Source organism: Neurospora tetraspora (genome assembly GCF_033439725.1).
Source record: "Neurospora tetraspora strain CBS 560.94 chromosome Unknown B0H65scaffold_5, whole genome shotgun sequence".
NCBI classification, from domain to species: domain Eukaryota; kingdom Fungi; phylum Ascomycota; class Sordariomycetes; order Sordariales; family Sordariaceae; genus Neurospora; species Neurospora tetraspora.
Window position 1 is genome coordinate 625,723 of NW_026944387.1, and position 27,401 is coordinate 653,123.

Here is a 27,401-nt window from a genome sequence, read left to right on the forward strand (position 1 = left end):
TTACCATTCCAACCCAGGGCCACCACAACCCCCACCGCCAACAGCCTCAACCATCCTCTTCCCAACCTCCCTCCCAGCCTCGCTAGCGCCCGGCTTCCTCCCCCTCCTCCCCTTCTTCCCCTCCACCCCCTTCCTCTTATTCATTTCATCCAACTCACTAAACTGCCCCTCACCCGCCTCCCCCTTCTTCACCATCCATTTCTTCGTCCCCAGCTCCCTATCCAGCTCATCGATAGGCGGCAGCTTGACGTACACCATACCGTCTTCGCGTTCTTCGACGTCAAACGTGGCGATGGAGAGTTCGGTGTCATTCTTGCATGACCCCGAGGTGAGCGAGAAGTTTCGCTTGTGGAAGGGGCAGGAGATCCAAGGGCTGGAAGGGCCGGAGGGGTTGGTGGTGCAGGAGGAGGAGGTGGTGGTTGTCGGCGGGGTTGACGAGGAGGTGGGAGAATGGGGCGGGGAGGTAGAGGGGGATGAAGAAGAGGGGGTAGTAGGTGGTGAAGGCGGCAGGGTGGTCGATGAACAGGAAGACGGCGATGGATCGGTGCCGACTAGACCGTCCGACAGAGCAAAAGTGCGCTTGTGAGGACACATCTGCTGAGAGGCGTAGTATTTCCCTTTGATCCGCCAGACAGCAAGTTGTGTGTCGCCGCGCTTGATGCTAGCGCTTATGCCGTTGGGGAGGTCGTCTGCGCCTTTGAAGTAAGATGCTTCGAGGACTGGTTGCCAGGTGGTTGACGACCATTTGTCTCGCAAGCCCTTGAAGTCTTCCTTGGCTGAACCGCCTTCGTCTTCGCGGGGCCACATCACCGGTCTTTCTTGTCCGCGGTCGATTTCGACTTCCATGGGCGGTTGGCCCTCGTCGGTGTTCGCGAACTGCTTGAACCGCTCTTGCAGGGTTGGGTTGTTGATCGCTTCGGCCCACTCGTCGAAATAGCTGTCTACCAACTCTTGCATTTGGGCTTCCAGCGAGGCGCAGATGCCGAGCCGGTCGTCGAGGATGACTTCCTTCAGATAGTCGATACCGCCGGGAAGGGCTTCGAGCCAGCGAGCGGTCCGTTGGAGCTTGTCGGCGGTGCGGATGTAGAACATGAGGAAACGGTCGAGGATGGGGATGACATTGGTGGGCGGGACATCCTTGGCAAGGAGGATGGAGTGTTTGGGTGTGGTGCCGCCGTTGCCACAAATGAGGATGTTGAAACCTTTGTCGGTGGCTATGAGGCCGAAGCTGTTGTCTGGTCAGTACACCATTGAGCGCAGTAAAAACTACAAGGGACGACTCACTCCTTATTCCCCGCCTCCGCACACTCCCTCACACACCCGCTCACTCCCCCCTTAAACTTATGCGGCGCCCTCAACCCCTTATACCTCTCCTCCAACCTAACCGCCATACCCACACTATCACCCACTCCAAACCGGCACCACGTCGTCCCCACGCAGCTCTTGACCGTCCGCAAACTCTTCGCATACGCATGCCCGCTCTCCATGCCCGCATCTACCAACTTCTTCCAGATCTTCAACAGATCCTGTTTTCTAGCTCCAAACATATCGATCCTCTGCCCGCCCGTAATCTTGGTGTAGAGGTTATACTCCCTCGCCACCTCGCCGATGACAATCAATTTCTCGGGCGTAATTTCTCCCGCCGCAACGCGGGGGACCACGCTGAAGGTGCCGTTGCGCTGGATGTTCCCCATGAACCTATCATTAGTATCCTGCAGCCCGTGATGAGCAGGAGACATGACGTGGTCGTTCCACAGCGAAGCAAAAATGGAGGCGATAGCTGGTTTGCAGACTTCACAACCTAGACTCTCTGGGTCAGCGCCGCCGGCTTCGCGCATGACGTCGGGCAGAGTGCGCAGCCGCTTGACGGAGATGATGTTGTACAAGTCTGCGCGCGAGTACTGCGGGAAATGAGGGCACAGGTTATTCTTCACTTCTGTGCCCAGAGAAGCCATGGTGCGGTTGAAGATGGAGGTCACCAGGGGCATGCATCCGCCGCAGCCGGTGCCGGCTTTGGTGCAGGATTTGAGGTCGCCTAGGGATGTGCATGTCCCGGCTTTGAGAGGGGAGACGAGGTCGGCTTTGATGACGTTGTGGCAGGAGCAGATTTGCGTGTCGTCGGGGAGGTCGTCGTCGTCTCCGTCGTCGCCGGATTTCTTCGCGCCGAGGATGAGTTGTGAAGGGGGGATATCCAGCTCTTTTTGGGTTTTGACCAGCGGAACGAGACGGACGTAGTCTGATGTGTCGCCTATCATCATCCCTCCCAGAAGGTACTTCCCGTCCGAAGTGAAGATGTACTTTTTGTAGATGGAGAGGAAGGGGTCTTTGTAGGTGAGTGCCTTCACCTCCGCTTTGCCGCCGCCGGATTTCTTCTTCAACTCCCTCCTCAACTTCGGCGGTAACTCCCTCGGTCCATCGCGGTCGGCGAAGAAGTCGCCGAAACTGGCCACTTCCACACCTAGCAACTTGAGCTTGGTGCTGAGATCCGGCCGTTTGAATACTCGCGGAGTATGCAGATGCGCCTGGGTGAGGTTAAAAGCCAACACATCTGCCATCTCCACGCCCGGGCCAATCAACCCGAACGTCTGCCCTTGCCAGCTGGCACACTCGCCAATGGCATAAACATCCGGCGCGCTGGTGCGAAGGGAATCATCAACCATTATCCCTCCTCCTCCCCTTTCAGCACACTCAATTCCCGCTTCTCGTGCCAGTTCGTCCCTGGCTTTGATACCAATAGCGAAGCAAACCGTCGAACAAGCCAAGTACTCTCCATCCTCAAACCTGATCCCCTTCACCCTTTCATCTTTCCCCCCCTCGTCCCCCTCCTCGCAGTCCACCTCCTTCACCCTCTTCCTAACCAAAACCTCAACCCCCAACCCCCTAACCCCCTCCAACACCAACCCGCCCGCCTCCCCATCCACCTGCCTCGACAAAACCCACCCGTTCCTCTCGATAACCACCACCCGGTCAAATGCACCCAAATCCATCAGAGCTTTGGCTGCTTCCAACCCCAGCAGTCCGCCTCCCACGACCACGCCCGTTGATCCTTTTATGCGGGAGTCTGAAGACCATGTGATGAGTTGTTGGAGGTCACTGATGGTCCGGTAGACGAAGACTCCCGAGGCGTCGTGGCCTGGTGTGGAAGTGGGCAGGAGGGCGCGGGAGCCGGTGGCGAGGATGAGGTGGTCGTATGGGAGGGTGGTGAGGGAGGGGGTGGAGGGGGGTGGGGAGATGGTGAGGGTTTTGGTTAGGGGAGAAAGGGAGGTAACGAGGGTGGAGAGGTGGTGAGTTAGGGAGGAGGTTTGTAGATGCTGCTTGTACTGCAAAGGGAAAAGGGAGTATGTGTCAGTTACGGCTGAGAGTTGAGTTGAGTTGTGGAGGGAGTTGGGAAGGAGAATGTAGGTAAGTAAGGTAAAGGAGAAGCGTACCCATTCTAGGGGGTTGAGGTAGAGTTGTTCAACCTCGCGATGACTGAAGAAGGAAGTCAAGCCGACGCGGTTGTATGCTACATGGGGCTCTTCCCCGATGACGATGATTTCGTATTGTCGTTGTGTGTCGAGTTTGATGAGTTTCTCGCTGTGTTATCATCATATTATTAGCTTAGTTATGTCTTCCATAACGATTCTGACATGGAAGACAAGAGACAAGTTGAGTGAGAACTTACATAAAAGCAATACCAACCATCCCCAACCCCACAACCACTATCCTCTTCCGAGGAGTAGTTGTGTCTGGGCTTGGGCTTGGGCTTGCAGCCATATCTGGTGATGTGTCTGCCATTTCTGGCTGATGAATCTGGATGATGAACAGGAGGGTATCACAGGGACCTTCAATGGTCAAATAAAGTGTCCATAAACATAAGAGTGTGCAAAGGAATAGCCTTCAACTAGCTAGCTGATGGACTCACAATGATCCCACCAAAAATGGGAAGCAACGAGAAAGACAGACAAAACGTTCCATTCTTGTTGGAGAGACACTTAGTTTTATCAACTCTTGTTACCTAGATACCCAACTCAATGACTTACCCTTCATTCATCCTAATCGCCTCCATCAAACTAATTAAAAACACATAAGGATGCGAAACTAGTCGGTACGATAGGTAGAACGCACTGCAGTACGAACATCTCCGCGAAAAAACATGGAAAACGCCTCTGACGCCAGCCGATAAAACATGCGATAAGGATGGAAACCTTCGTTCGGTCGCGACGCCACTCACTCATCAGTCAAGTATAGTGGTGTCACTCACCGTCCGCAATCCACCGCCGACACAGAGCTGATGTACTGTGCCGGAGAATGACATCTCCACGGCAGCGCGGAGAGTCCAGAGTCCATCTCTCCCGTTGAAACCAAGGAGGCGAAAGGTTGATCTTGATAAGGAGATGGTTACAGTAGTGATATCTTATCCGACCAATCAGAGGCCACCAATTGCTGTAAGTCATCAATCGAGCGTTCGGTTGAGGCTCCCGCGGAGATGTGCGCATGAGAACGGGAGCACTACGGAAAGATAAGCACGCGGGACGTCTCGCCGCACGTAGGGGAAGGGAACGTGGGGTGATGGATGGAGTGGAACGACGAACTCTGTTGTTGACGTTTCGCCCGTTCCGCGGACTCGTTCAGATGGCGTTGCTGAAAGCTTGATACCGAATCCCATGTCTCCGGATGGGTACTGCAATTAGTACAATCGCGGGATCTCGGGGTCTTTTCACTGGTTGTCGGTCTGGACTTTCCGAATGTTTTCCATTGTCGTAAACTAGAATGTTGAATGATTTGATCCCAAGCCAAGTCGTGATGTTCATCCCATCACCTCCTATCTTGCCCCCAAGCCACCGCCTTCATCCCTTCCCTGTTCTAAGTCAACTTGAACTCCCTACTAACCCCCTGAAACTCCGTAATCTTCCCCGTCACCGCAGCCTTCGCATCCCCAAAATACCTAATCCTATACGTCCCCGTCCCATCGTCTCCCTCTCCATTACTCTCCGTTCTCGTCTCCCATCTAATCGTCACTTCACTATACCCCAAAATCCCATTCGTCCTCTTCCACTCGTACGTCAAGTTCCAATCCTCATCACTCCGCACTTGTGTCCACGTCTTTCCATCTGCTCCCAGCTTCTCCACCGCTGCATACGTGCCTTCCAGCCGCAGATTGTTGCGCGGGTTAGCGCCCTGGAAGACGGCGGTGATTACGCTGCCGCGCGTGTACGAAGAGGAGGGTTGCGTGATGCATGTACCAAATGGCTTGGAGGGGGGAGCGCCGTCGTAGACTACGCCCGTGATGAAGGAGAGGGAGTCATCCCTGTTGTCGGGCGGGCTTGGGCCAGGAGGAGGGGAGCTGGTGGAAGATGGGGAGAGGTAAGGGAGCGCGGAGAGGGTAAGGTTGATATATGCGGGCAGTTCGTATTGCCCGAACAGCGTGCTAGCGCCTTCGTAGCGCTGGATGGCGTACTCCTCGGGGGTGGTGACGTAGTGGGAATAGGTGTTGGCGGGACCGCCGAGCACGACGACGGGTTCGGTGTTGCCGGTTAGCTTTTGGGACTTGGCGGCGGCTTTGACGGCGTCGCGCCAGCGGCGGCCGGACATGGTGGTGGCTTCGGAGGGGGAGATAATCATGAAGAGTTGGCCGACGCGGAGGGATTGGACGTCAACGATGTTGGGCGTCCAAGGGTAGGGGAGGTCCATCTCGCCGACATCAAGCAGGACGGGCTTGGGCTTTTGGCAGGCCGTTTGCGAGGCAGATGGAACTCGTAGTACACCGCCCACGACGGACCAGAAAGGGTTGTTGGGAGCGCCAGAGTCACCCTGGGTGAAGTCAAAGGCACCGGGGCCGTCTGTGGTTCCCGCAGCGAACGAGTGACCCAGCGCAGCAGGGCAGGTCTGGACCTCGGTGCCATTGTCGAGGTTGAACTTGTAGTAGCGCATATCGTGGAAGTAGTGGAATGACCTCACGGTAGAGCCAACAACTGGGGTCGAGCTTGAATCGAGGGAAGTCTACGCGTTGTCAGTAAGTGCTTCCCAGTACCTCGACATAGCAAACTTACCCAAACATTCTTAGCACCAGCATACTGCTTCCTCCCAATCTCATAACAACTGCTCACACCCTTATCCAACTTCTGGAAAAGCGGTCCCCTTCCACGACAAGCCTGCACCTTGCCATCGGCACAAGTGCTGCTTTCAAAATCACAGGTAGCACCAGAACCGTCATCGCAAAAGGCACCCAGCGTATTCGGCGTGGTATCACCCACGTTCGCTTGGGAAAAGCCAGCAACGAAACCATCAGCAGCACGGCTGTCGCCCTTTACGGACTGTTCGAACAGGTAGGCAGCAACTCCCTTGTTGTCGGCGTTCACAAGCGTGTTGTTCTGGTAGACGGACGTGCCGTGGACGGGGTACCAGGTAAGGACACCGACACTCTTCAGGTCAGAAGCTCTCCGGAACCGGAGTAGGGTCAAGGTCTTGTCGGTGTTGAAGGGGTATTTGGCTCGCTCGGACTCGGGGTTGGCGAGGTAGGCGGAGGGACTGCGGTTATTGTTACCGTCGTTGATGTCGGTTGTACCGATGTCGAGGTAGCCCTATTCCAGTTAGTCCTGTCCTGTCCCGGCAAGTATAACCGGGCTGATCGTACCTCCTGAAGAGACTCATGCGCCCTCTTAATCGACAACACAGCACCATCCACAATCGCCTGGTAACTCTGCTTGCTAAACCCAAACGTCGTGATCTGCGGAAGCAGGTAGTTGAACCAAGCGCCCGGGCCAGAATGAGAGTGTGTCCCGGTAAGCGCAATATTGGACTGTCCATAGACCGAGTACTCATCTCCCATCCCCTTCAGCGCATCAAGAACACCATTGCGAACAGCCGTGTCTCCGCTCTGCGTATCAAGCACGATATAAACAAGGCGGTTCTTGGGGTTCTTGGTCTCGCCAATGATGAAAGCGCGCGAGTACAACCGCTGGCGCAAACCGCTTCCGATCTGGCTGGTGTCCGCATACCCGCCAAAGCCGATCTCGACAACCGGGCCGGTTACATCGGCCTTTCCGACACCGATCAGATACTTGTCGCCGAGTGGAGTGTCCCGCGGTTCGGATTGGGGGTTTGCGCGTTGGGCATGCTCGATGCGCTGGGCTAGCTTCCGAGCGTGTAACTCGGAGGAGGGGCCGAACTGGGCGATGGCGAGAGCGGCGAGGATGAAGAAGGAGATAACGGAGACGGCGATGGTTATGAGGCGTCTGGGAGGCGCCATGCCGCCGCGGCGGTGTTGTTGGTAGCAAGGCATCTTGCGATGCTGTCTACCTGTGCCTGGGATGTGTTAGTGGAGGTCTGAATTAGAGAAGGGATGTTTCAGAGGACCATGTTCTCACATACCCTTGAAGAAGACGACTTGGGACAACGTCGATCAAGAACACCGTTCATCCTCTTTCCTTGGGGAGGACTTGGTATCTATACCCATCTATCCTCCCTGGTAGGACAAACAACCATCTCGTCTCCCCGCACGGATAGGGACGGTGGAAGATCGAAGCGTGGGTAGGGAGGGCCACTTGACAGCAACAACACTGCCAGGATCAAGGACAAGACGGCAACCCAATCGGAGGATCTCCCACGTTTGCTGTTCATGATGGTGGGTCGGGTGTTTTCCATTTCCATTTCTATTTCCATTTCCATTTGCGACCAAGCGTTGTGGCCATGATTGTCTGTGTTCGTTGTGTCCAGCTGAGGGACCTTGTCGAACATTGGGAAAGACTCCAGCAGGGTGCCATCCCAGGTCTGTTGACCAGGCATTTTGCCAAGTTTGCGTCGTCCACCGCAACGTCTGTCTTTTGGAGGGCTGCAACATGACGCTACAAACATACTTCGATTTTGAACTGGTAGGCGGCCGCCATCCTTGTTCCTGGGTAGATATAATTCCGAAAGCTGGTTCATGCTCGGGAGCCAATCACCGCCGTATATCTCGACCGGCAAACATGGTTGGCAGAACTCTCCTCTGGCGGGAGATTTGAGGAGATTGGATTTTGTGCTGTCACGTCGAAAGCAACTCGGGTATCACAAGGTGGTGTTCAAGCATTATCGAGTACAACATTCGCGGGTTGTATTTCGGATCACGACCTGGATCGAGGAAGAGGTGTGGGTGGCACTGCGTCTAGCCGTTGAGATTCCGTTCGCAGCTTCGGTTGCGAGAGGCACGCGAGGAGGAGGGCGAGGAGGACGACGAGCTGAGAGGGATGATACTGGGCACCTAGTGGACGATGTCTTCCCAACCGAGGTGCCAGCAATGATTTGGTTGATCAAGACTTCAAAGGAGGGGGATCATCACCACCGCAAAACGACCGCAAAAGAGGGGGACGTTGATAATGACTGGTCCAACCTTCGCGTAGGTTGAAAGAAGGTTGCAGAGAACCAGAAAAAGATCACGGCCCAGGCACAAACAGACGAAAGCCGATAGCGGACCTAATCCCGATCCAGTTTAGAGGTAGCGTGTGGGGATGCCCTGTATGACGTAACGGAACAAGCAGTCACAGAGGGTCATCAGGGCACTCACCTCCCGCTATTGGCGAGCTGTTAGCGGATCACCACCTGAACATCAACTGCGCAACACCTCCTCCAACCTCAACTTTATCTTGAATCTTGTGCAACACAAAATGAGACATCTTCGGGATTATCGATGAGCGGAGAGAATCCCTCGTGTTGTTGGTTCCAATCCCCAGAGAACCCCGTTAGGATGGTATAGATCTACGCTCGGATTCGCTTTCCCCTGAACATCGCCTGGCGAGACTTTTTTTTAGGAATTCCGACCAAGCTTTTTAGTACGAGATGTTTCCCTTGTCAATGTTGGTATCAGAGGAAGAGAGGTTGGTCTGGCAAGACACTTCCATGTTGAAAGACAACGCATAACTTTGATTCTATTAGTGAGTATTCTATATCATTGCTGCTTCGCTGTGATAGAGATGATCCATCAACCCGAAAAGCACCTGTCCGATATTCTCCCCGAGAACGTAGGAAACCGGCAGATCGAAGCTCATGTCCAGATACGGAGGAGCTATAAATCGGGACCTTTCCCTGTATCATTCGCTTCGCCAGCGTGGCATAGCTTCATGGGTGGCCAGCATAGAATCTCAAACCCCCTAGAGATATCTCCGGAAAACTTGTAAAGAAATGTGAAAAAAGCTCGCCAGAATGGCTGAAGATCTCGTCGTCATGACTCCAGTGCCAGAATCGGACGCGAATATTCCTCAGACCTCTGAACTTATAGGTCTCTCAGAGATACCCGTCATGAGTGCGGGTGCAAAATAACGCAAAGACCAAAGAAAAAAGAAAAAGGGCATCTGAGCGTTCCCCCTGGACAAAACTCCAACCCAAACCCAACTTCAGTCAGCGATCTTCTTCCAAAGACCTCATGGTTCCTCCGGCATTCACCGTCAGATCACTCAGAGTCCTCCATCTCAACATCTCCGTCATCGTCTGCCTTTTGCTTGCCCTTCGCCGCGTTTCCCTCCTCATCCAGCTCCTCCGGTTCAGGCTCGACATACTTCCTGGGCAGCAAAAGACTATGGGGGCGTGCCGGAGACGCCTCGTACTTCGGAACCCTCCACTCGACCACCCATTGCATCGCGGCCTGTCCGACTTCCTGCCGGAGCGTGGTGGCGCGGTCCGACAGCTTTTGGCTTTTATCGTTGACGGTCTCGATATTAGTGAGCAAAAGGCCGATTTGCTCTTGAACCTTTGTCACGGCGAACTGGGCAATTGCCGAGAATTCCTGGGGAACCTTGGCCAGATGGGTTTCATATCGTCTCTTCATCTTTTTGAACCCATCGTTGAACATTTTCGTGTTCTTGGCCTTGACGTTGTCTTGCAAATACTTGCGGCGGGCTTGGTAATGTCCTTTGCCTGTAAATGTATCCTTGTTAGTTGACCTTTCAAATAGAAACATCTCGAGATCTCGGTTTTGGCCTACCTTTAATTTCCAGACATTCGTCGAACATAGGCTTGAGCTTTTCTTCCATTGTGGTTCGAAACTCCGGGTGGATCTCAGCAGAGCATTTCGAAAGCTTTGTGAGGTGTCTCGTGAACCTTGTCACGTATCTCGTCTTTGATGCCGCGCACGGTCGGGATGCATTCCAGGACATGGGGGAGAAGTTGGGATGCAGTTTCTTGGATCTGGCCAACGAGCTCCTCCAGTACTGATCCCAGATTGCATCAACTCGTGGTATGATAGGCTTCTCAGCCGCTGGGATCTTAACATGAAACACCTTGTGCCAAGTCTTTAAGACTACTTTCTCAAGGATGGGTATAACTCTGTGGCAGACACTTGTTAGCATGGAGCATGTCATAACATGGGATCTCATACACATACAAAGCCTCGGGAAAGTTGTATTCGTGGCTCTCCCCGGTCTTACTCTTAAACTTGTAAGGGCCTCCGCCTCGTTTGAGAATTGCATTGAAGGTCATCCAGGCCATGAAGACCGAAGAAGTCATGTCATTTGGGTTTCTGGCTGCCCATCTAGTGGCAACCCTTCCCGCTTCTCTCCTACAGACCGTCTGTGTCTGATGAATTTGAGCAAACGGATCGAATGACTTGATCTTTTCTGACCACAAGTGAAGTTCGGCTTCAAGTTTCTGTCATTTTCATGTGTCAGTCTCATTAGACAAGGAACTTGAAGAATGTATAAGGACATACCTGGGCACACCTATCATGGCTGCGAGAGAGCAAGGTCTCGATTATTTCGCGAGAAAAGCTAAACATCCATACCCGCTGAGTTGACGTTTGACCATCTTTGAATGCCATGCGCGAGGCGACGGAGTGCGTTGAGGAGACTGTCCAGATGAACTTCCCTGTTCTCCATCACGGAGTCGCATAGCCATTGACTAAGTTGAGGTATTCCAGTGTACGATTTGGTGGGAAACCCAGCCACTTTTCTTCCCTTGAGAAGGTCTCGATATGCGGTAGCGGAGACAGAAAATATGTTAGTGGTGGGTTCGCTTGAACTAAGCCGCTGACTAGTTCCCTCCAACTCCTTCCGCTGTCTCTCGAAGTTTTCTGTGAGCCGTTTCTCAATTCGACTATGTCTCATAGACATGCATGTCCACTTAGCCCTGCCCTCGCATGTGCGCAAAGACAGATTCGCGCTGTATCTCTCTTGTTGGAGACCGTTTAAAACTGATTCTTGGTTACGAACAAGTTTTGTCGTGGTTGTCACCTTGTTCCTTGCCGTCTTCATTCTTTCCTGGTACCGTTTGTCTGTTTCTGATGTTAGTGTCATGAGTGAGGTGAGAAAGGAATGGACTGATCTCATACCCTGCTGTATCTTTTTCGCACCTACCAAAGTGGGCTTCAATGCATCTCGATCAATGATCGCTTTCTCCTTCCTGTTGTTGAACTCAACAAGCTTCTTCCGGCAGTCTTTGATGCGTTGATCAAGAACAGTTAGTCTCTTTGTGAGTGATTTCATACTCTCCAAGTCCTCCTTCAAGCCTGCCTTGTTTCTCGCTTCTGGTGAGCTTCTGCTGAAAACATCATGGTCAATCCCGTCCATTTGTGAGGCCACAATACAGGATCTGTTTTTGTGGAGTTTGCCGTCAAGCTTCATCCTGAGTGCTTGGTACTTTCCCATCAGCTGAAATGCTGTTTTTTCATCAATCGCCCGAACAGATGGTGTCACGATGATAGTTGTGTCGATCCGCTGGTTGTAACGCTCCGCAACCTGGGCGCGACTCTCGACGGCATCAGACAGTCCGGGAAGATCGACCAAGGCGATTCCGTGTCTGAGGATATCCGCTTTGACGAAAATCCTGGCTTCCTTGACCAAAGGCCAAGCCTGGTAGCCCTCAGTCGTCGCTGATGAATCAAGGTAAGGCTTGACCAGTTCGGCAAACTCTTCCTTGTCTGCAGCATGAAGACGCTTGGTGGTACCCAGAACAGAGAGAACATCCTCATTGGATGCGAGAAGGTCTTCGGCTGAAAGCATTTGTACTTCTTCTCTTTCCTTACCCCACACAGCCAGAATCTTCTGCATTCCCTCCTTGATGGTGTTCTCATGTTCCGCCTTTTGCTCGAACCACTCTTCTCCATCTTCTCCGTCGGAACCTTCCTCCATTTCCCGACATTCATCAAGTGCTTCATAGATTTGCTCCAACTCCCGTTGGACGTCTTCGCGCTCGCGAAAGGCCACTACGGCAGTGAACCTGTGTTTGGGATCATTGTCGTAGTTCCAGGACACTCGACAAGCTGAAGATGTCGAGGCTTCCGAGTTGCTGGAAGGGAGAAGCTCAGGCATCTCCAAAAGCGTGTTCAAAATGGTGCTTTTACCGGCACCCGTAACCCCTGCGACACCGACCAAGACCTCGAAGTCCTTGTGCGTCTTTTCCAGCTTGACTGTTTCTTTATGTCAGTTCCTGCTCATATTAAGTTACACATATTCACTTACGGATCTCATCCATCCAAGCCGCAATCTCTTCGTCAAAAAGCTCCTTGAATGTTTCTGACTCCTTGTCTTCCAATGCTGATGAAATAGCCTCGCAAATGAATTTTGCACGGTCAAAGGCATCCTCGACGGCCTGTTGCTTGATGAATATGCGAGACCGCAGCAGCTCCTTAGAACAGCTGTCCCAGGCATAGGGGAGGGATTTCCCGTGACCGACGACGTTACTGGAAATTGCTTCTGCTGTCGAGGGCTCCTCTTCTTTGATGGGGACATCCATGGTAGAAACTGGGCCGATAGATGTGGGAGCAGGAAACTACTGGGGACACCGAATGTGATGCCTGACTTTGAAATCGAATCTGAACGGGAGAATCTGAAAGATGACGGGAGATAATCTGAGAGATGGTTGACCGGTTGCGGTGAGAGGATGAGGGAGGAAAGAAAAAGATTGAAAATGGCAGGGCGAGGAGTCGTTTTTATACCCCTCAACTGCCATGGAGAAAACAGTCTGGAGGATGATCAGCGTGAAGGTTTAGTCAGCGGAAGAAGAACAGACGAAAGACATGCCTACTTCTTGGAGATTCAGAGATCCCTCTGTACCGTGATACTGGATGGAATGAGAGATAGGTATGGACATCAAACAACATCAGCCTCGCCGCGATGTGTTGGATGAATACTTCAGTGGTTAGTGACCAGACGCGTGAGTTATGCAAGAGCTTGATAACAAGAATATGGGACTTACCTACTATGCCAGATCGAATTCTTGCGAATCTTGGCTAAGAGTCTCTTCCTCAGATGCATGAGAAATGGGATGAATGAGCAGCCGTAGGTTTGTTTGCTCCCTCCTCACCCTGGCAGACAGCCGTCCAGGAGAGACATCAAGGTCGATATGGGCGGTCAACAGTTGGGACGACTCGAGCGCACCTTTCAGGCGAGTTTGACTAACAATAGACTGAAGGAATGGTCTACAAGGAAGACCACGCTCAAGCAGAGATTGGAGGCCAGAAAAGCGCAGACTCGGGAACCAGACGTATCTATATGGCACTTCTTATCTGAAGGAGTGATGTCAGCCTCACATTCCACAATCTTGGCCCGTCATTTTGCGATGATTACTCACTACCAATACGCCTACTTTCGTTCCAACATGCTCTGATATATCCCGATGCCGAGGGGTAGAGGACAGACAGCAAATGGCTGATTAACACCCTCTTACAAGATCAATCCAGATGCCCACCGCGAGAAGCTTTCGACATGATCCTGGCCGATGCCAGTACGCAGACCAGTAAAACACATATAGCAGTCCCATCGATCTTTCACAACAAAGATACAATAGTGACTTGACAACGCCGTGAGTTGATCCTGAAATCTTCAACAATCTTCCGTAGTTGCCGAGATATCCATGTCGGTCATTCGTAGCATACAACGCTCCTGACACTCTCGATCTCCTCCCAGTCGGTCAATCTGATGCGCAACACCTCAAGGTCCCAACCAATCTCAGGCTTCTTTGCCTTCCTCGGTCGACACATGCAACGGCACATCTTGTTCTTAGTCTCACCGAGGAACAAGACACTGTCCTTCTCAAGTATGGTGTCATTCTTCCACCCAGTCAAAACGCCGGATAAGTGGGGTGGTTGATCCTCGTACAAGTCAACGAACTGAAAATGCTGAACTCGCGAACCATTCTCTCTTGAGGAGTATGATACCCTGGCAAAAAGCTCGAAAGTCACCTCTTGGTCTTGTCGAAAACATTGAGCTACTTCTTTGAAGATGGATCCCAGGCGGAAGCATGTTCTCAGGACGTTGGTGTTTGATAATCCCTCGACGGGGGATTTGTTTCGCAAGGGGCAGGGGAAGGCTGGCCTAGTGAATGGTTGGTACTTCGCTGGGCTGATTGAGCGAGACTGCATCCATTCGATCGTATTCTCAAGCGGTTGGCTAGTGTTATTTTGAAATTCCAGAATTTGAGACGTATTGACATCCTTGGGAGCAGCGGGGAGGTGTTGAAATACCTCATCCCAGTCAATGTCTTCGTCAAGTAAGTTTTCGGACTCTGCAGGCTGATTGTCTTTCTCGGGCACCGAAGAGCTCTTGGGATTGCTATGTGGCGTTGACCTCTGTAGACTTGGATCAAATATTTCAGGCGTAGAGCTTCCCTCGACAGCTTTGATGACACTGGATGGCGGAATCTGTGCGAGAAGGCTCGGCAAGGAGTCAGCCAGCTTCACCATAGCGTCTTCATCTGACGATGCGACCGAGTACTCGTCAGCAGTCGTTGATTTGTTGTCAGCGAACATAACCTCGCACTCCTTGGTCAGCACGTTATCACAAGAAGAGACATTGTTATATGTGAAGATGTCTTGTTTGCCCGTGTAGGCCATCGGATCGCCACCCGTGAGTGAGTCAAAGATCATGGCTCTGCTAAAGAACGAAGCATCCGTTTCTTCACAATCTTCTCTATCGGCCCGTGGGTTGTTGGCACACAGCTCTAATAGCTCGGATTTGGAGTATGGGGGCGAGTAATAGCCTTCCGGGTCGAAGGGCATGGTGTCCCCATGCATATGCTCTTGGGTATCGCCTTCTTCCCAAGATGAATACCCGACTGGGGCAATGTCGCCAAAACCATGATACTCCGAGAAGATTTCGAGGGATGGGAATGCATGTCCTCGTCTCCTTCCCCTTGGGCAGCCCCCATCGGTGTTTCGGCGTTTCAGAGAAGATGAAGTAGCCGGATGGTAGAGCTCTGATGGAAGTGCACCCGGCCCGTTTATGACGTTGGAGTTGACCAGTGCAGCATCGTTGACCGTTATGGTTGTAGTAGTTGAAAGGGAGGGCACATCATAACTAGAAGATACAAGTTAGCATTGCCGTCCAAGACATTATGCGGATAAACGAACTTACGGAGGATTGACAGTTGCCGCACTCGAAGGGTCTATCATATCCATGACTACACTCGGGCTCTGTGTCTGTCCGTCTGGTTCATGGAGAGACAATGTCTGACTGGGCTGACTGGGTACAAAAACCAAGACTAAGAATACTGATGAAAGTTGGGGAGCGTCACGGTGCTGTCGAGGTAGAAGCCATTGGGGTACAATTGGCCTTTCGAGATTGGCACCGGGCGGGAAACCGGTGTTGAAACGAGGAGGACAGACATCATGGTAAGAGAGGCGGGACAAAAATCGAAGAGGACTTGCCGAGACAGTTGTTCGAAATTTTCTGTCCTTGAAAATTGGAAAGTGCGAGTCGTCAAGTTGTTGATGCAGGTGATGATGGATGTATAAGTCGTGCTTTCCTATTCGGGAGGTCCCCGGCGGGCACCTTGAGGACAGCTGGCGGGCAGCCGGAGCGAGGGTGACGATGCCAAGTAATCCGGCCCCGCATCATAGTGAGCCGGAGCTCCACAATTCGGCACCGGGCCGAGATTTGTGGGGAGCTTGTGCCCTGAAAGTTGAGCGCCAAGGACCGGCGACCGGGGCATTGTCAAGGAAGCATGGAATGTTGTCGCGCCGTTTGAAACTTCCTGGTTCTCCTTTTTCGCATCTTTATCCCATTGTTGAAGGCGCATTGAGGTTGCTCACGAAAGACAAATGTCCTGTTGGTGACACTGCGGTGATTTTGATTGTTTGAAGGGTGTCGAAAGAAACACTGGGCGCGACAGAATCCGGTTTCACGGCGTCACATGAATTCAAGCTCCCTGTACCCCGCCATTGTTCGCATCAGCCCAGCTGCCCCTCGTCAAGTGGAAAGCATCAGAGCATCACAGCATCACATCACCGCTGAACAGGCACGACTGCTGCCGTTATCTTATCGCGCTTGCCTCGACAGATTGCGCTTTCTCCAACGACGACGAGAGCTTCCACACCTTCCATTAATCGTACTACTTTTCCTGGTCAGGCCATTGTTAGCGACTGCGACTGCGACTGCGCCCATCTGAGATCCCAATCACCCAAGTCGACGCGACTGTTGACTTACCTCTTCTACCTCCACCACAACTGTCGCGGCATCGAGCGATACGACTGCGCGGCTTTCTCGACTTCCATCTTCTCGAGTTGATTCTTTACGACAACGCAACCAAGACAATCGGCCTCGCGCTACTTCACGATACAATGTTCTCTTCCTCGGTACACGACCAAGGTGCCCTGAATAGCTGCGTCCGATACATTCGCTAACAGACCAGAACAGAAACCCTACACGGCTGTCACGGTCGACATCGAACGACTGACGAGTGAAACATACGCCGAAGACGATCTTAGCGGTATTCCCGAGCTTATCGAAGCCATCAACCTCCAGGCTTCCGGTCCGACTGAGGCAGCCCGTGCCATTCGCAAGAAACTCAAATATGGAAACCTGCATCGCCAGCTCCGAGCCCTGACAATCCTCGATGCTCTGATCCAGAATGCCGGTGCCCGCTTCCAGCGCTCCTTTGCAGATGAACCCCTCCTTGAGCGCTTGCGCTTCTGTGGTACCGCCGAGCTTTCGGACCCCTTGGTGAAGAAGAAGTGCACCGAAATGTTTCGAAGCTGGACTGCCTACAAGAGTACTCCTGGTATGGAGCGCGTCGCGAACCTCTACAAGGTAAGCTCCTTACAGTCTACACTTCATATCTGCCAGTCATGCTCACACTACACTAGGAACTTCCCCGGCGCAAGCAGGTCGTCACCCAGGAGAGGTCCAAGGTACTTAAGGAGACCGAGAACCCTTTTGGCGAGGACGAGGAGGAGGAACGCCAAGCATCGGCAAGCACCTCAACTGCCCAGGCCAGCTCATCAACCGCACAACCATCTTCCTCGTCATCGCGTCGGCCGACGGTGTCCAGTTCCAGTGGCCATGCTCATTCCTCCAGTCGATCCGCTAAGGACAAGTCGAAGAAGAGCAGCAGCAAATCCAAGAAGCACAGGCCGTTCAACCTCGAAGCCGAGAAGGACCAGATGACTAGGACTATCGCCGAGGCGTCCATTGCCTCCACGAACCTGATGAACACCCTGCAATCCATTAACAGAGAGAAGGAGCGCATTTCGGAGAACTCAACTGCAGTGGAGCGTTTCGAGAAGTGCAAAAAGCTTCGAAGAAATATCTTGAGATATGTAAGTTCCCCTGTCAGCATCGGTTGCTCTTGCCCAGGTTGCTAACAGACATAGATCCAACACGTCGAATCCGAACAGTGGCTAGGTGGCCTTCTACACGCCAACGATGAACTCGTCCAAGCGCTCATGACTTTTGAGCAGCTGGACCGCTCTATTGACGCGGACAGCGACTCGGACGATGATCTCGCTGAGCAAGCACATCTTTATCGTAGTATGTCCACCTTCCCCTTCCTCTCCTATCCCCACTTGCTAACAATCTCCCAGTGGCAACCGAAAAAGCCGCCAAAGCCAAAGAATCCGGTGGCAGCGTACCCAGCAGTCCGCGCGCGCCGGCTGCGGGCATGGCCGGTCTCAGCATCACCAACACCCCCGCGAGTCCACCACCGATGCCTCCTCGCCCTGCTCCCCCTCCACGACCGTCTGCGGCTTCGAAGCCGTCAATGCTGAAGCCGCCTACAAGACGTGTAGAGCCATCCGATGACGAGGATAGCGACGCCGACGAGGACGAGAACGATCCGTTTGCTGACCGGAATGCTGTCTCGACCCCTAAGGTGGAGAGTGACGAGCCTAAGTGGTCGTAGGTGGGATGAACTGGATAGTATGGTGGGGATGAAATGATGATGATACGATGTGCATACGTTTTGAGTTTTAACTTCTTTACTGGATAGCGATTTTGTCTGTCTAGGTAACATTTCTAACGACAGCGAGGGACGATGGTTTTGGCATGAGGGTAGATCGAGCAAAGAAAGCGGAACACTCCGCAGCATGATTCTGAGTTGTTTTACCATGTTTAGCGGTGGATGGAAGAGGAATGAGTTATACCTTTTTGAGCTGTGGAAGGAGGGCCTAATGAAGAGAATGAGCAGCGCGTTTGTTTAAGTGGAAGTCATGATTTAGCGGACGCGAACCATCATTGTTGTTCATTTGAAACGGCCAGTCAACAGACATTCAGCATCGAGCATCATGCGTCTACCTACCTACCAAAGAATCAAAGCTGTATAACCACGACCTTTTCGCCCAATCTACAAATCACTCCCATCCATCACGACAAACCCTCACCCCAAATTTCCAAACCTCCTCAACAACCAACTGCTTTCTCATTGTCTTCCCACTTCCACTTCCACCCAGCAAATCCTCAACCTCAACCTCCATCTCCTCAAAAACCACCAAATCCGCATCCGCCCCCGGCTCCAAACTCCCCTTCACACATTTGAATCCCAACATCTCCGCCGGCGTACTGGTCACACTCGCCAACGCCTTTGGCACCGACATCCCAGTCCATTTCAAAAGGTTGTTCACGCATTCGAGGAGGGTGGAGGAGGAGCCTGCTATTCCTCCCCATTTTTCTTTACCCTTTTCTTGCCCATTTTGAGCTGCTTCAACCCCGTCGTGGCAACCTCCCTCGCCGTTGTTGACGTCGCCATTCTGCTGCCCTGCTTGCGATGACAGTTTCGATGATGACGACGACGACGACGACGACGACGATGGTGGCCCAACAATACACAAAGCACTCCCCCTCTTCTCAATCCATTCTGTTTTCTCACCATTAACCCACTCATACTTCCCATCCGGCATCCCAGATAAGTGCATCGCGTCCGTGACCAGGATGAAACCTTGCGGGTGCAGGTTGTAGGCTAGAGAGACGGTGCAGGGGTGGAGGTGGATACCGTCTGCTATGACGCCGTAGTACAACCCCTTCTTTTGTTCTTGAGGTAAACCTAACAACCCAAAAATCCCCGGCTCCCTATGATGCAGCCCGTTCATGGCATTAAACAAATGCGTAACCATCTTCGCCCCTCTTCGGACCGCTGCCGCTGCTTCAGACAATGTACACTCAGTATGACCCAGCGAGACCACCACGCCCCTTTGAACCAGCTCTGGGATGAGGGTGGTGATGGAACCGAGCTCGGGGGCGATGGTGATCATCTTGATGTTTTCCCCCGAGGTGAGATTGGAAAGGCCGTAGACTTCTTCCAGATCTTGCCAAGAGTTGGCGGAGCGAAGGACGGAGAGGTCGTGGATCCCGTGTTGGGAGGGAGAGAGGAAGGGGCCTTCGACGTGTGCGCCGAGGGATTCGGAGCCATTTTGGGGGTGGCGGATGCGGTTGCGGGTGCGGTCGATTTCTTCGTTTGTTGTAGCGGTAGAGGTGGAGGAGGAGGTATAGGTAGGGGTAGGGATGGGACGGAGAGGACCGAGGTGTGGAAGCGCGGAGTGGTACAGCTCAGGCGTTTGGGAGGTCAAAGTGGGGAGATAGGAAGTGACGCCGGTGCGGATGAGTTTGGTGTTGAGGGTGTGGATGTTTTTGATGTATTCAGGGGAGGAGGTGAAAGAAGAAAAGTTGAAGCCGAAGGCGCCGTTGAGTTGGCAGTCGATTAAGCCGGGGGAGAGGATGCGGTTGTGGAGGTCGATGGTGACGTCGGGAATGAGGGTGTCGTCGGAGGGTGAAATGATCTTGCCGGTTAGGGAGTTGATGAAGAGGTCGGAGGGGATGAGAGAGTCGCCGATTACGAGACGGCAGTTGGTGAGTTTGGTGATGCCGGTGCCGAGTGGAGGTGGGGAGGATGATGAAGCTGCTGGCATGGTGAGGATTTTGTGAGGCTGGATGAAAGATGTCCGGCTCTTGGCAAAGATTTACTCGAGAGATCAAAGTTCTCGGGAAAAGACTTGGTGATATGGACAACGCCTCTGCAAAAGTTCGTCGGACGTTCTTTCCTTGATGATACTTGTCATCGGACGCTAAGACGTGGACCTTGATCTACACCAGCACCGGACGGCTACCGTTGGAATTTCATCCGCGCCATTTCCGGATAACCTCACTGGAGGAGGGATGAGATAACGGCGTAAGTTCGGATGGAGATAGGAGATGAGGTAGACGCAACCACATCCTCGGTGTCACGGCGTAACGAGACATCATCGCTGTCAACAGCGAGGTGTACGAGGTGTGTTGCGTTTCTGTCGCGAAGCTTGTGGATTGTTGTCAACGAAGGGCGCACATGGTGTCTGCCGCGAATGGTATTCGTCAACGACAGAGGTGATTCTCGGACGAAGCTCAGCCGTAGAAGGTTTTCCTGTCACATCAACATCACTCCATCACCACCGCGATTGTCAGAGGAGAGATGTTGGCTCGGCATTGGTCGCTGGACCAGGTACTCGGGTCGCCGGATCCATCACACCTTCAAATCGACACCGAGACGTGTGGGTGTTGATATGGATTGTTGCGAGTCTTTATCATGAAGGTCCCAAATGTAACGTTGCCGGTCAAGTCCAGAAGGCAAGAATACAGAACCTCAAAAGCGACGTTGTCCAGAGGAAGATCACGGGAAGAAAACCAAAAGTCAGAAGAGGTTGGTGGAAAAGAAAAGGAAACAACACCTACCCAATCTGGCCAAGCGCCGTTGATATAATCACCAGTCGGCCAATCATTATTTTCTTTTTCACGTCGGCCACAGTGGTTCTTTAGCGGCTACTGTAGCACTACAATCTCACCACCACCAACAGCACCAACCGCGTTAACGTGTTCTCCATGTTCGACGACCTGTTGTTACACCGGCACACACAACCTTCACCTCCACTCACCACTTCAACACCAAGACCCCATCCGGCGATACTCAGCCATTTTGCTATAGCCGTTACGTGACATGACATTATCCCCATAGTCTGGAATTGAAACATCGAGACAGCGCCGCTTCTCCGCTTTTGGTTCACTCATCTTCAGCCCTACCGACCTTGGTCAACCTCCTCAGCTCCAATCACCATGGACGCCGATCTAGACCCACTATGGCAGGATTTGGACTGGTACGTACACTTCATCTCATCCAAGTTCTACATCACTCACTTCACACGTGGTTATGGTCACCGGACCCGGTATCCAGTTTCCCGGGTTGCCGTCCGGATGGTTTTACACATGGCTACCACACCCGTTATCCCGTTCCCGGGTCGTTCCCCGGGTCATCTTCCGGTCCCGGTCCCGGTCCCGGATAATTGCTTCCATACTCTCCTCCAAGTCACTCAATATACTGCACACCTAGCTAACCTCATGCCTCACTCCCCCATCCAGGGCCATAGGCCAAATGTTAATCATGGGATGGGACGGCACCGAAGTGACCCCCCAAATCCGTGAACTCATAGCAGACCACCACTTGGGCTCCATCCTCCTAACAGCCAAGAACCTAAAATGTAGTCATGATTCTCCCCATCAACTCTCCTTACAACAAGGACTAACACCCCATCACCAGCCGCCCACCAAACAGCAAAGCTCGTCCAAGAGCTCCAAACCATCGCTCACCAATCCGGCCACCCCCAACCCCTCCTCATCGCCCTCGACCAAGAAAACGGCGGCGTCAACTCCCTCTTCGACGAAGAACACATCTGCCAATTCCCCTCCTCCATGGGCCAAGCAGCAGCCGGCTCCCCGGACCTCTCCTACCAACTAGCCAAAGCAACAGCAACCGAAGTCTCCGCCTGCGGCGTCAACCTGATCCTGGGCCCCGTTCTCGACGTCCTCACCAACGCGCGCTACCAACCTTTGGGAGTCCGCGCAACGAGCGATGATCCGCAGGAAGTCTCGCAGTATGGCATTGCCGCCATGAAGGGGTATAAAGACGCCGGCGTGGCTACATGCGGCAAACATTTCCCGAGTTATGGGAATCTGGATTTTTTGGGGAGTAGTCTGGATATACCCATCATCACGCAAACCCTCGAAGAACTAGCTTTGTCAGCGCTGGTGCCGTTCCGGAACGCGATTGCCACGGGCAAACTGGATGCCATGTTCGTGGGCGGGTGCGGGATCGCGAATCCGAGCATGAAAGTGGCGCATGCGTGTTTGAGCGAGCAAGTGATTGATGAGTTACTTCGCGAAGAGCTGGGGTTCACCGGGGTAGCGATATCGGAGTGTTTGGAGATGGAAGCGCTTCGTACCGAGATGGGGGTGAGGACGGGGACGATCATGGCTGTGCAGGCGGGTTGTGATTTGGTGCTGTTGTGTAGGGCGTATGATGTCCAGCTGGAGGCAATTTCGGGGTTGAAGTTGGGGTTGGAGAATGAGGTGTTGACGAAAGAGAGGATTTATACGAGTCTGAGAAGGGTGTTGAAGATGAAGAGGGGGTGTACGGATTGGGCGAAGGCGCTGAATCCGCCGGGGATTTCGCTGCTGAAGCAGATCCATCCGAGTCACCTGGCGTTGAGCATGAAGGCGTATGATGACTCGATTACGGTGATGAGGGATAACGAGAAGCTGTTGCCGCTGAATGAGAGCATGCATCAGGAGGAGGAACTGCTGCTCTTGACGCCGCTGGTTAAGCCGTTGCCGGCGTCGGCGATGACGAAGACTATTCTTGAGAGTTCGTCCAAGGTCAAGTCGGAGAATCCGATTCATGATAAATGGATACATAGGGAGCGGAGTGCTATCATGAGTGGTGAGGGAGTGTTTAGAGAACTTGGAAGATCTCTGGCTCGTGCTAGGCATGGGAAGTTGCTTCACACCTCTTATACCGCCAACGGTGTGCGGCCAGGTAACTCTCCCTTTCCGTCTTCCCCCCCTTCGAGATCCCCTTACTAACAGCATCCAGTTCACGAATCCCTCATCCAACGCGCCTCAACCATCATCCTCCTCACCGCCGACGCCAACAGGAACCTCTACCAAGCCGGCTTCACCAAGCACGTAGCAATGATGTGTTCCCTGCTCAAAGCCTCCGGCCACAAAAAGAACCTCGTCGTCATAGCCGTCTCCTCCCCCTACGACTTCGCCATGGACAAATCCATCGGGACCTACATCTGCACCTTCGACTTCACCGAAACCGCCATGTCCGCCTTGGTCCGCGCCTTATTCGGCGCTTTCACCCCCCACGGCACACTACCCGGTACTCTCCGAAAAGCACCGCGCAAGGCAGTGCAAAGCTCAGCGGGAGGCAAATCCAAGACCCGAACGCAGCACTGGCTCGTCGAGCCCTACGACGTCGAAAGAGACACCAAGGGACTGCAAGATCTGCTCTTCGCCATGGTCCGGGGCAGCGCTCCCAATCATCAGCACTTTTACGCCTTCGGCCCGCAATCGTTCTCGCTGTTGTCTCAACCTTTCATGCCAGACATGGTGGAAAAACACGAAATGGAAGAGCAGCACTTTGTCGTCCGCAACTCCTCGACCGGCGCCTTGTACGGATTCTGTTCCACTTATTACCTCCCCTCCACGTCCACGGGAGTCATAGGCGCCATCTTCGTCGACCCGTCCAAGCGCAACGTTTCGATCGGGTACTCCCTCCATCGCCGAGCCGTGAGGAACCTCCTTCAGAAACACCCAGACATTAAGCAACTTCAGCTGGGGTGCTGTCTACCGGGTATCTTCCCCGGCATCCCGCTCGACAATTCCGACACCCTTTCCATGTCCTCAGCTATAACCCCCGGCTCCACCACTTCCACCACCCCCTCAGCAGCAGCTGCCTCCTCCGGCCTGAAATCCTGGTTTTCCAGCACCTGCGGCTGGGACGTTTCTCCCTCCTCTTCTTCTTCTTCATCTTCATCCTCATCCTCCACCGGCGGGGGGCGCACCAGTTTGCGCAAAATCTTCAACCTCCTCCTCCCCTCTCTCCAAACGTGGTCATCACCTCCAGACCTCCCCACCACCCTCCAGCTTGCCGGCGTCTCCTTCGACCTCATCCACGGCCAAGGCCGCACCCATGCAACCCCGACTACCCCAGAACAGGAATCCGTCCTCGCTTTTGTATCTGCCCATTCAAGTTCCTCCCCCGAGATCCTCCAACTCTACCGCCTAGCTCTCCTATCTTCCAAACCCCAGCACAACACATGGATCATCCGCGCCAAGATCCAAGCCCAAGCCCCGGGGACTCCTCAAGAAGAACAACTGGTAGGCACCGTAGTAATCAGCAGCGACCTGGGGCGGTACTTCCATGTCCCTTCTCTACCGTCGGCGACGTCTAGTGGCAGTGGTGGGATGGAGTTCACGACGGGGGGGATCATTGCGCCTGTGGTGTCGTCGTCATCCATGTCATCCATGACGATGATGGGGCAACAGCAAGCAAACGCAAACTTGGTGTTGCAGGGCTTGGTGATGTTGGGGTTGAGACAGAATAAGAGGGATAAGATGGCTTGTTGCGTTTTGAGTTGGGTGAGCAATGGCGGTGGCAGTGGCTCTGCGGATGGAGATCTTGGCCAGGGCCAGGGCCAGGGGAATAGTGTGGAAACGTTGTTGGGCATGGGATTTGAGGTTCAGCAGGTTTGGGAAGAGGTGGTTAATGGGGTTGAGCAGGTGAGTGTCCCCCCTTCTTTCTTGATACAAGGGAACAATGTTGGGAAGTGATCGATTGCTGACCTGATTACAGTTTGCTTCGCTTGCTTAAGCCGGTTTCCCTCAGCTTGGATATGATTCATGACATGGTTCTCTGCTATTCAGGTACGATGTCAACGCAATGTGTTGGTATTGGAGATGACTTGATCTTGGGCCTCGTTTTTGTTGCTAGTTATTTTGACAAATTGAGCGGGTGTACTTCCTGCGATATACGATTCGATTTCCTTTACTTAGCCACCTAGCCCTGAAGATTCTAAGCGGATCTCTTTACTTCTTAGGTATAGGAGTAACAATGAGAAAATGTCTTGTTTAGTGATTCTGTTCTGTTCTTTGGGTTATTCCAAAATTAGGGGATACAGTCGGTTTACTCCGTGGCGTATCCAGTCATTGGAACAATCTTCTTCGCCACTCTCCATCCACAGGTTTGAAATAGCACCAGACTTGGACCCGATACCCTCCTCACTGCCCTTACTTACCTTCTCCCCTCTTCAGGATTCGGCGTCAACCTTCTCAACGCTTCAGCAGCAAAAGCGGCATCACTTAGCCTGGAGGCCATTCTGTCTGGCTCTAGGTCAATGTACTCCGACTCTGTTTCAGAGTCTCCGTCCGAGGCATGGCCGTCTGATTGTGAGTGGGAGTGGGATCGAGCTCGAGACGGCTCTCGGGAATGGCGGGTGGCTGACTCGATGGGTGGAAATGATGAAGTCCCGAGGAGTCCTAGGAGACCATGACTTTTGGGCACGGGTTGGGCGAGGATTTCTTTCTCCAAGGACGTATAGACTGGGGACTGGTCTGCATCAAAAGATGTGGTGAGAAGTGTTGGGGCCGTTTCTGCCACCGGAGAAATGGGAGAAGATGAGGTGTGTGTGGCAGTTGCTTTTGGCGTTGACTCTGGTGTTAGTGGTCCGGCGGCGGTTTTGAGGTTGGTCTGGGAGGCACCAAGGTCGTTCCTGATGGGCAGGGATTGGTCAGGGCTGTGGTCAGGGCCGGATTCTCGGTGTTCAATCGATTTAAAGTACTGCCACACATTAGCATTGTCTGTTCTTCATCAACCGACAACTGACAGAAACACGAACCTTGACCGTCTTCCACCTCAGCTCACCCGCCGCCTCCTCGTCACAAACCACGATAGCCCTCTCATGCATTTGCAGTGCCGAGCCAGTCCACATACAACTCACCCCCTCCTCTACACACTTTTTCAATGCTCTCGCCTTTCTCGCACCAAGAACAATCATCAGCACTTCCTTCGCCTCCAGGACCGTCTTTACCCCCACCGTCAACGCCATCCGGGGCACTTTATCCACATCATCGTCGAAGAATCGACTGTTTGCGAGGATGGTGTCCTCTGCTAGTGTCACGACACGCGTTCGTGAGGCCAAGCTGGAACCGGGCTCGTTGAAAGCTAGGTGTCCATCCTCTCCCAGGCCGGCAAGAAACAGGTCAATTCCGTCGGCGGCAGCAATCTTGGATTCGTAGCGTGAGCACTCGGCAGCGAGGTCTGGAGCGAGGCCATTGAGAAGGTTGATGTTTTGCGGGGGTATATTGACGTGGGAGAAGAAGTTGTCGTGCATGTAGGAGGCGTAGGATTGAGGATGGGTCGGGGGAAGGGAGATGTATTCGTCCTGGGATAGTTGTCAGCAAGATATGGGAAGAGGAAGATGTGAGTGTTTGTTCTTACCATATTGAAGGTTATGACATTTTCGAAGGAGACCAAACCAGCTTTGTACTTCTCTACAAGAGACTTGTAGATGCCGAGGGGACTGGAGCCGGTTGGGAGACCGAGGACAAAGGGGCGAGTCTGGGTAGGAGAGAAGGAGGTGATGCGATCGACGATGTAGTCGGCCACGTAGGAACTGGCGGATTCGGCGTTGTCGCGGATGATGAGCCCCATGTTGCCGGTTGAGTTAAATGGTAGGGGAAATGAAGACAGGGTGCTCGAATGGGTGAGGGATAAGAAGAGATACTGTTAATGGCAGAGAAGATTGCCAGGAACGGGCTAATGATACTGTTCTTAGAGCAATGTCTGGGTGTACGGGGAGAGAAACGACTCAAGGGAAAAAATGGAAGTTTGTGAGACGTTTAGTAGGACAGCTCTCATGATGGGAGCCATCAAGGTGCACTGGCATCCTCACTCATGACACAAAGACTGGCAAGAGCGACCATCAACTCCGAGGTCAGTCCATGACGGATACCTCCACGAAATGGCAAGTCGACCCCGCAACGATGAATGCCGTCAGCGATGATCCATCGTAGCTTCCAGATGGCTTCCCCAATCTTCAGGTCTAGAGAGAGAGGGGAGGGCTGATGGAACGTTCATCTTGGAAATCTTGATGTCGATAGCTTCGGAAGATCACTGGGGCCAGCGGTCGTGGAGGGAAGAGTGACAGGTTTGTGTGATTGTGATTGGCGGCGACAGACACTCGTCGTTCTGATCTTGTCACATAGGCGACTGAGAATAAAGAGAAAATGTGGAGGGAGAGACCTGAGTGAGGTGACGTCTCAACACCGTTATCTCCGTCGTCCTGCGCTGATCCACGCACAGGTGATACCTGCGTCGTAGAAGACACTCGTCGCGATTTCATCCGATAGGCAAGGCGGCTTTGTTGTAATAGTGAAAAT

At 53.1% G+C, this 27,401-nt stretch overlaps 9 protein-coding genes across 9 annotated transcripts; 3 read left to right on the top strand and 6 right to left on the bottom strand.

The window, feature by feature from the left end:
* Positions 1 to 3,777, bottom strand: B0H65DRAFT_589452 (nitrite reductase [NAD(P)H]; the record flags this gene model as incomplete). The annotated part of the gene is made up of 4 exons (XM_062831034.1): positions 1 to 1,228; positions 1,285 to 3,320; positions 3,429 to 3,576; positions 3,665 to 3,777. The coding sequence occupies 4 exons, from the start codon at positions 3,775 to 3,777 to the stop codon at positions 1 to 3; spliced, it is 3,525 nt and encodes a 1,174-aa protein (XP_062680184.1).
* A 932-nt stretch (positions 3,778 to 4,709) lies between these two features.
* On the bottom strand, positions 4,710 to 7,618 carry B0H65DRAFT_218081 (Neutral/alkaline nonlysosomal ceramidase). The gene is made up of 4 exons (XM_062822010.1): positions 7,354 to 7,618; positions 6,617 to 7,287; positions 6,033 to 6,563; positions 4,710 to 5,982 (listed from the first exon to the last, which is right to left on the bottom strand). The coding sequence occupies exons 2-4, from the start codon at positions 7,262 to 7,264 to the stop codon at positions 4,846 to 4,848; spliced, it is 2,316 nt and encodes a 771-aa protein (XP_062680185.1). The 5' UTR covers positions 7,265 to 7,287; positions 7,354 to 7,618; the 3' UTR covers positions 4,710 to 4,845.
* Positions 7,619 to 9,215: 1,597 nt separating this feature from the next.
* B0H65DRAFT_575543 (uncharacterized protein) lies at positions 9,216 to 12,681 on the bottom strand (the record flags this gene model as incomplete). The annotated part of the gene is made up of 6 exons (XM_062830623.1): positions 9,216 to 9,870; positions 9,938 to 10,278; positions 10,337 to 10,599; positions 10,746 to 11,221; positions 11,300 to 12,355; positions 12,408 to 12,681. The coding sequence occupies 6 exons, from the start codon at positions 12,679 to 12,681 to the stop codon at positions 9,407 to 9,409; spliced, it is 2,874 nt and encodes a 957-aa protein (XP_062680186.1). The 3' UTR covers positions 9,216 to 9,406.
* A 576-nt stretch (positions 12,682 to 13,257) lies between these two features.
* B0H65DRAFT_412423 (uncharacterized protein) lies at positions 13,258 to 13,425 on the top strand (the record flags this gene model as incomplete). The annotated part of the gene is made up of 1 exon (XM_062823846.1): positions 13,258 to 13,425. A coding segment is annotated over one exon (168 nt), but the record flags the coding sequence as incomplete, so codon positions are not given.
* A 280-nt stretch (positions 13,426 to 13,705) lies between these two features.
* On the bottom strand, positions 13,706 to 15,516 carry B0H65DRAFT_218088 (uncharacterized protein). Its single transcript, XM_062822011.1, has 2 exons — positions 15,300 to 15,516; positions 13,706 to 15,242 (listed from the first exon to the last, which is right to left on the bottom strand). The coding sequence occupies exons 1-2, from the start codon at positions 15,341 to 15,343 to the stop codon at positions 13,808 to 13,810; spliced, it is 1,479 nt and encodes a 492-aa protein (XP_062680188.1). The 5' UTR covers positions 15,344 to 15,516; the 3' UTR covers positions 13,706 to 13,807.
* Positions 15,517 to 16,265: 749 nt separating this feature from the next.
* Positions 16,266 to 18,287, top strand: B0H65DRAFT_218102 (uncharacterized protein). The gene is made up of 5 exons (XM_062822012.1): positions 16,266 to 16,519; positions 16,581 to 16,973; positions 17,030 to 17,482; positions 17,537 to 17,693; positions 17,747 to 18,287. The coding sequence occupies exons 1-5, from the start codon at positions 16,505 to 16,507 to the stop codon at positions 18,061 to 18,063; spliced, it is 1,335 nt and encodes a 444-aa protein (XP_062680189.1). The 5' UTR covers positions 16,266 to 16,504; the 3' UTR covers positions 18,064 to 18,287.
* Positions 18,221 to 20,197, bottom strand: B0H65DRAFT_218128 (uncharacterized protein). Its single transcript, XM_062822013.1, has one exon. It carries the CDS (start codon positions 20,060 to 20,062, stop codon positions 18,512 to 18,514), a length of 1,551 nt encoding a protein of 516 aa, XP_062680190.1. The 5' UTR covers positions 20,063 to 20,197; the 3' UTR covers positions 18,221 to 18,511.
* A 747-nt stretch (positions 20,198 to 20,944) lies between these two features.
* B0H65DRAFT_468134 (glycoside hydrolase superfamily) lies at positions 20,945 to 25,066 on the top strand. The gene is made up of 5 exons (XM_062826945.1): positions 20,945 to 21,277; positions 21,540 to 21,658; positions 21,718 to 22,992; positions 23,050 to 24,743; positions 24,817 to 25,066. The coding sequence occupies exons 1-5, from the start codon at positions 21,237 to 21,239 to the stop codon at positions 24,832 to 24,834; spliced, it is 3,147 nt and encodes a 1,048-aa protein (XP_062680191.1). The 5' UTR covers positions 20,945 to 21,236; the 3' UTR covers positions 24,835 to 25,066.
* Positions 25,062 to 26,981, bottom strand: B0H65DRAFT_218166 (uncharacterized protein). The gene is made up of 3 exons (XM_062822014.1): positions 26,461 to 26,981; positions 25,859 to 26,404; positions 25,062 to 25,800 (listed from the first exon to the last, which is right to left on the bottom strand). Exons 1-3 carry the CDS (start codon positions 26,671 to 26,673, stop codon positions 25,255 to 25,257), a joined length of 1,305 nt encoding a protein of 434 aa, XP_062680192.1. The 5' UTR covers positions 26,674 to 26,981; the 3' UTR covers positions 25,062 to 25,254.
* Positions 26,982 to 27,401: the final 420 nt, after the last annotated feature.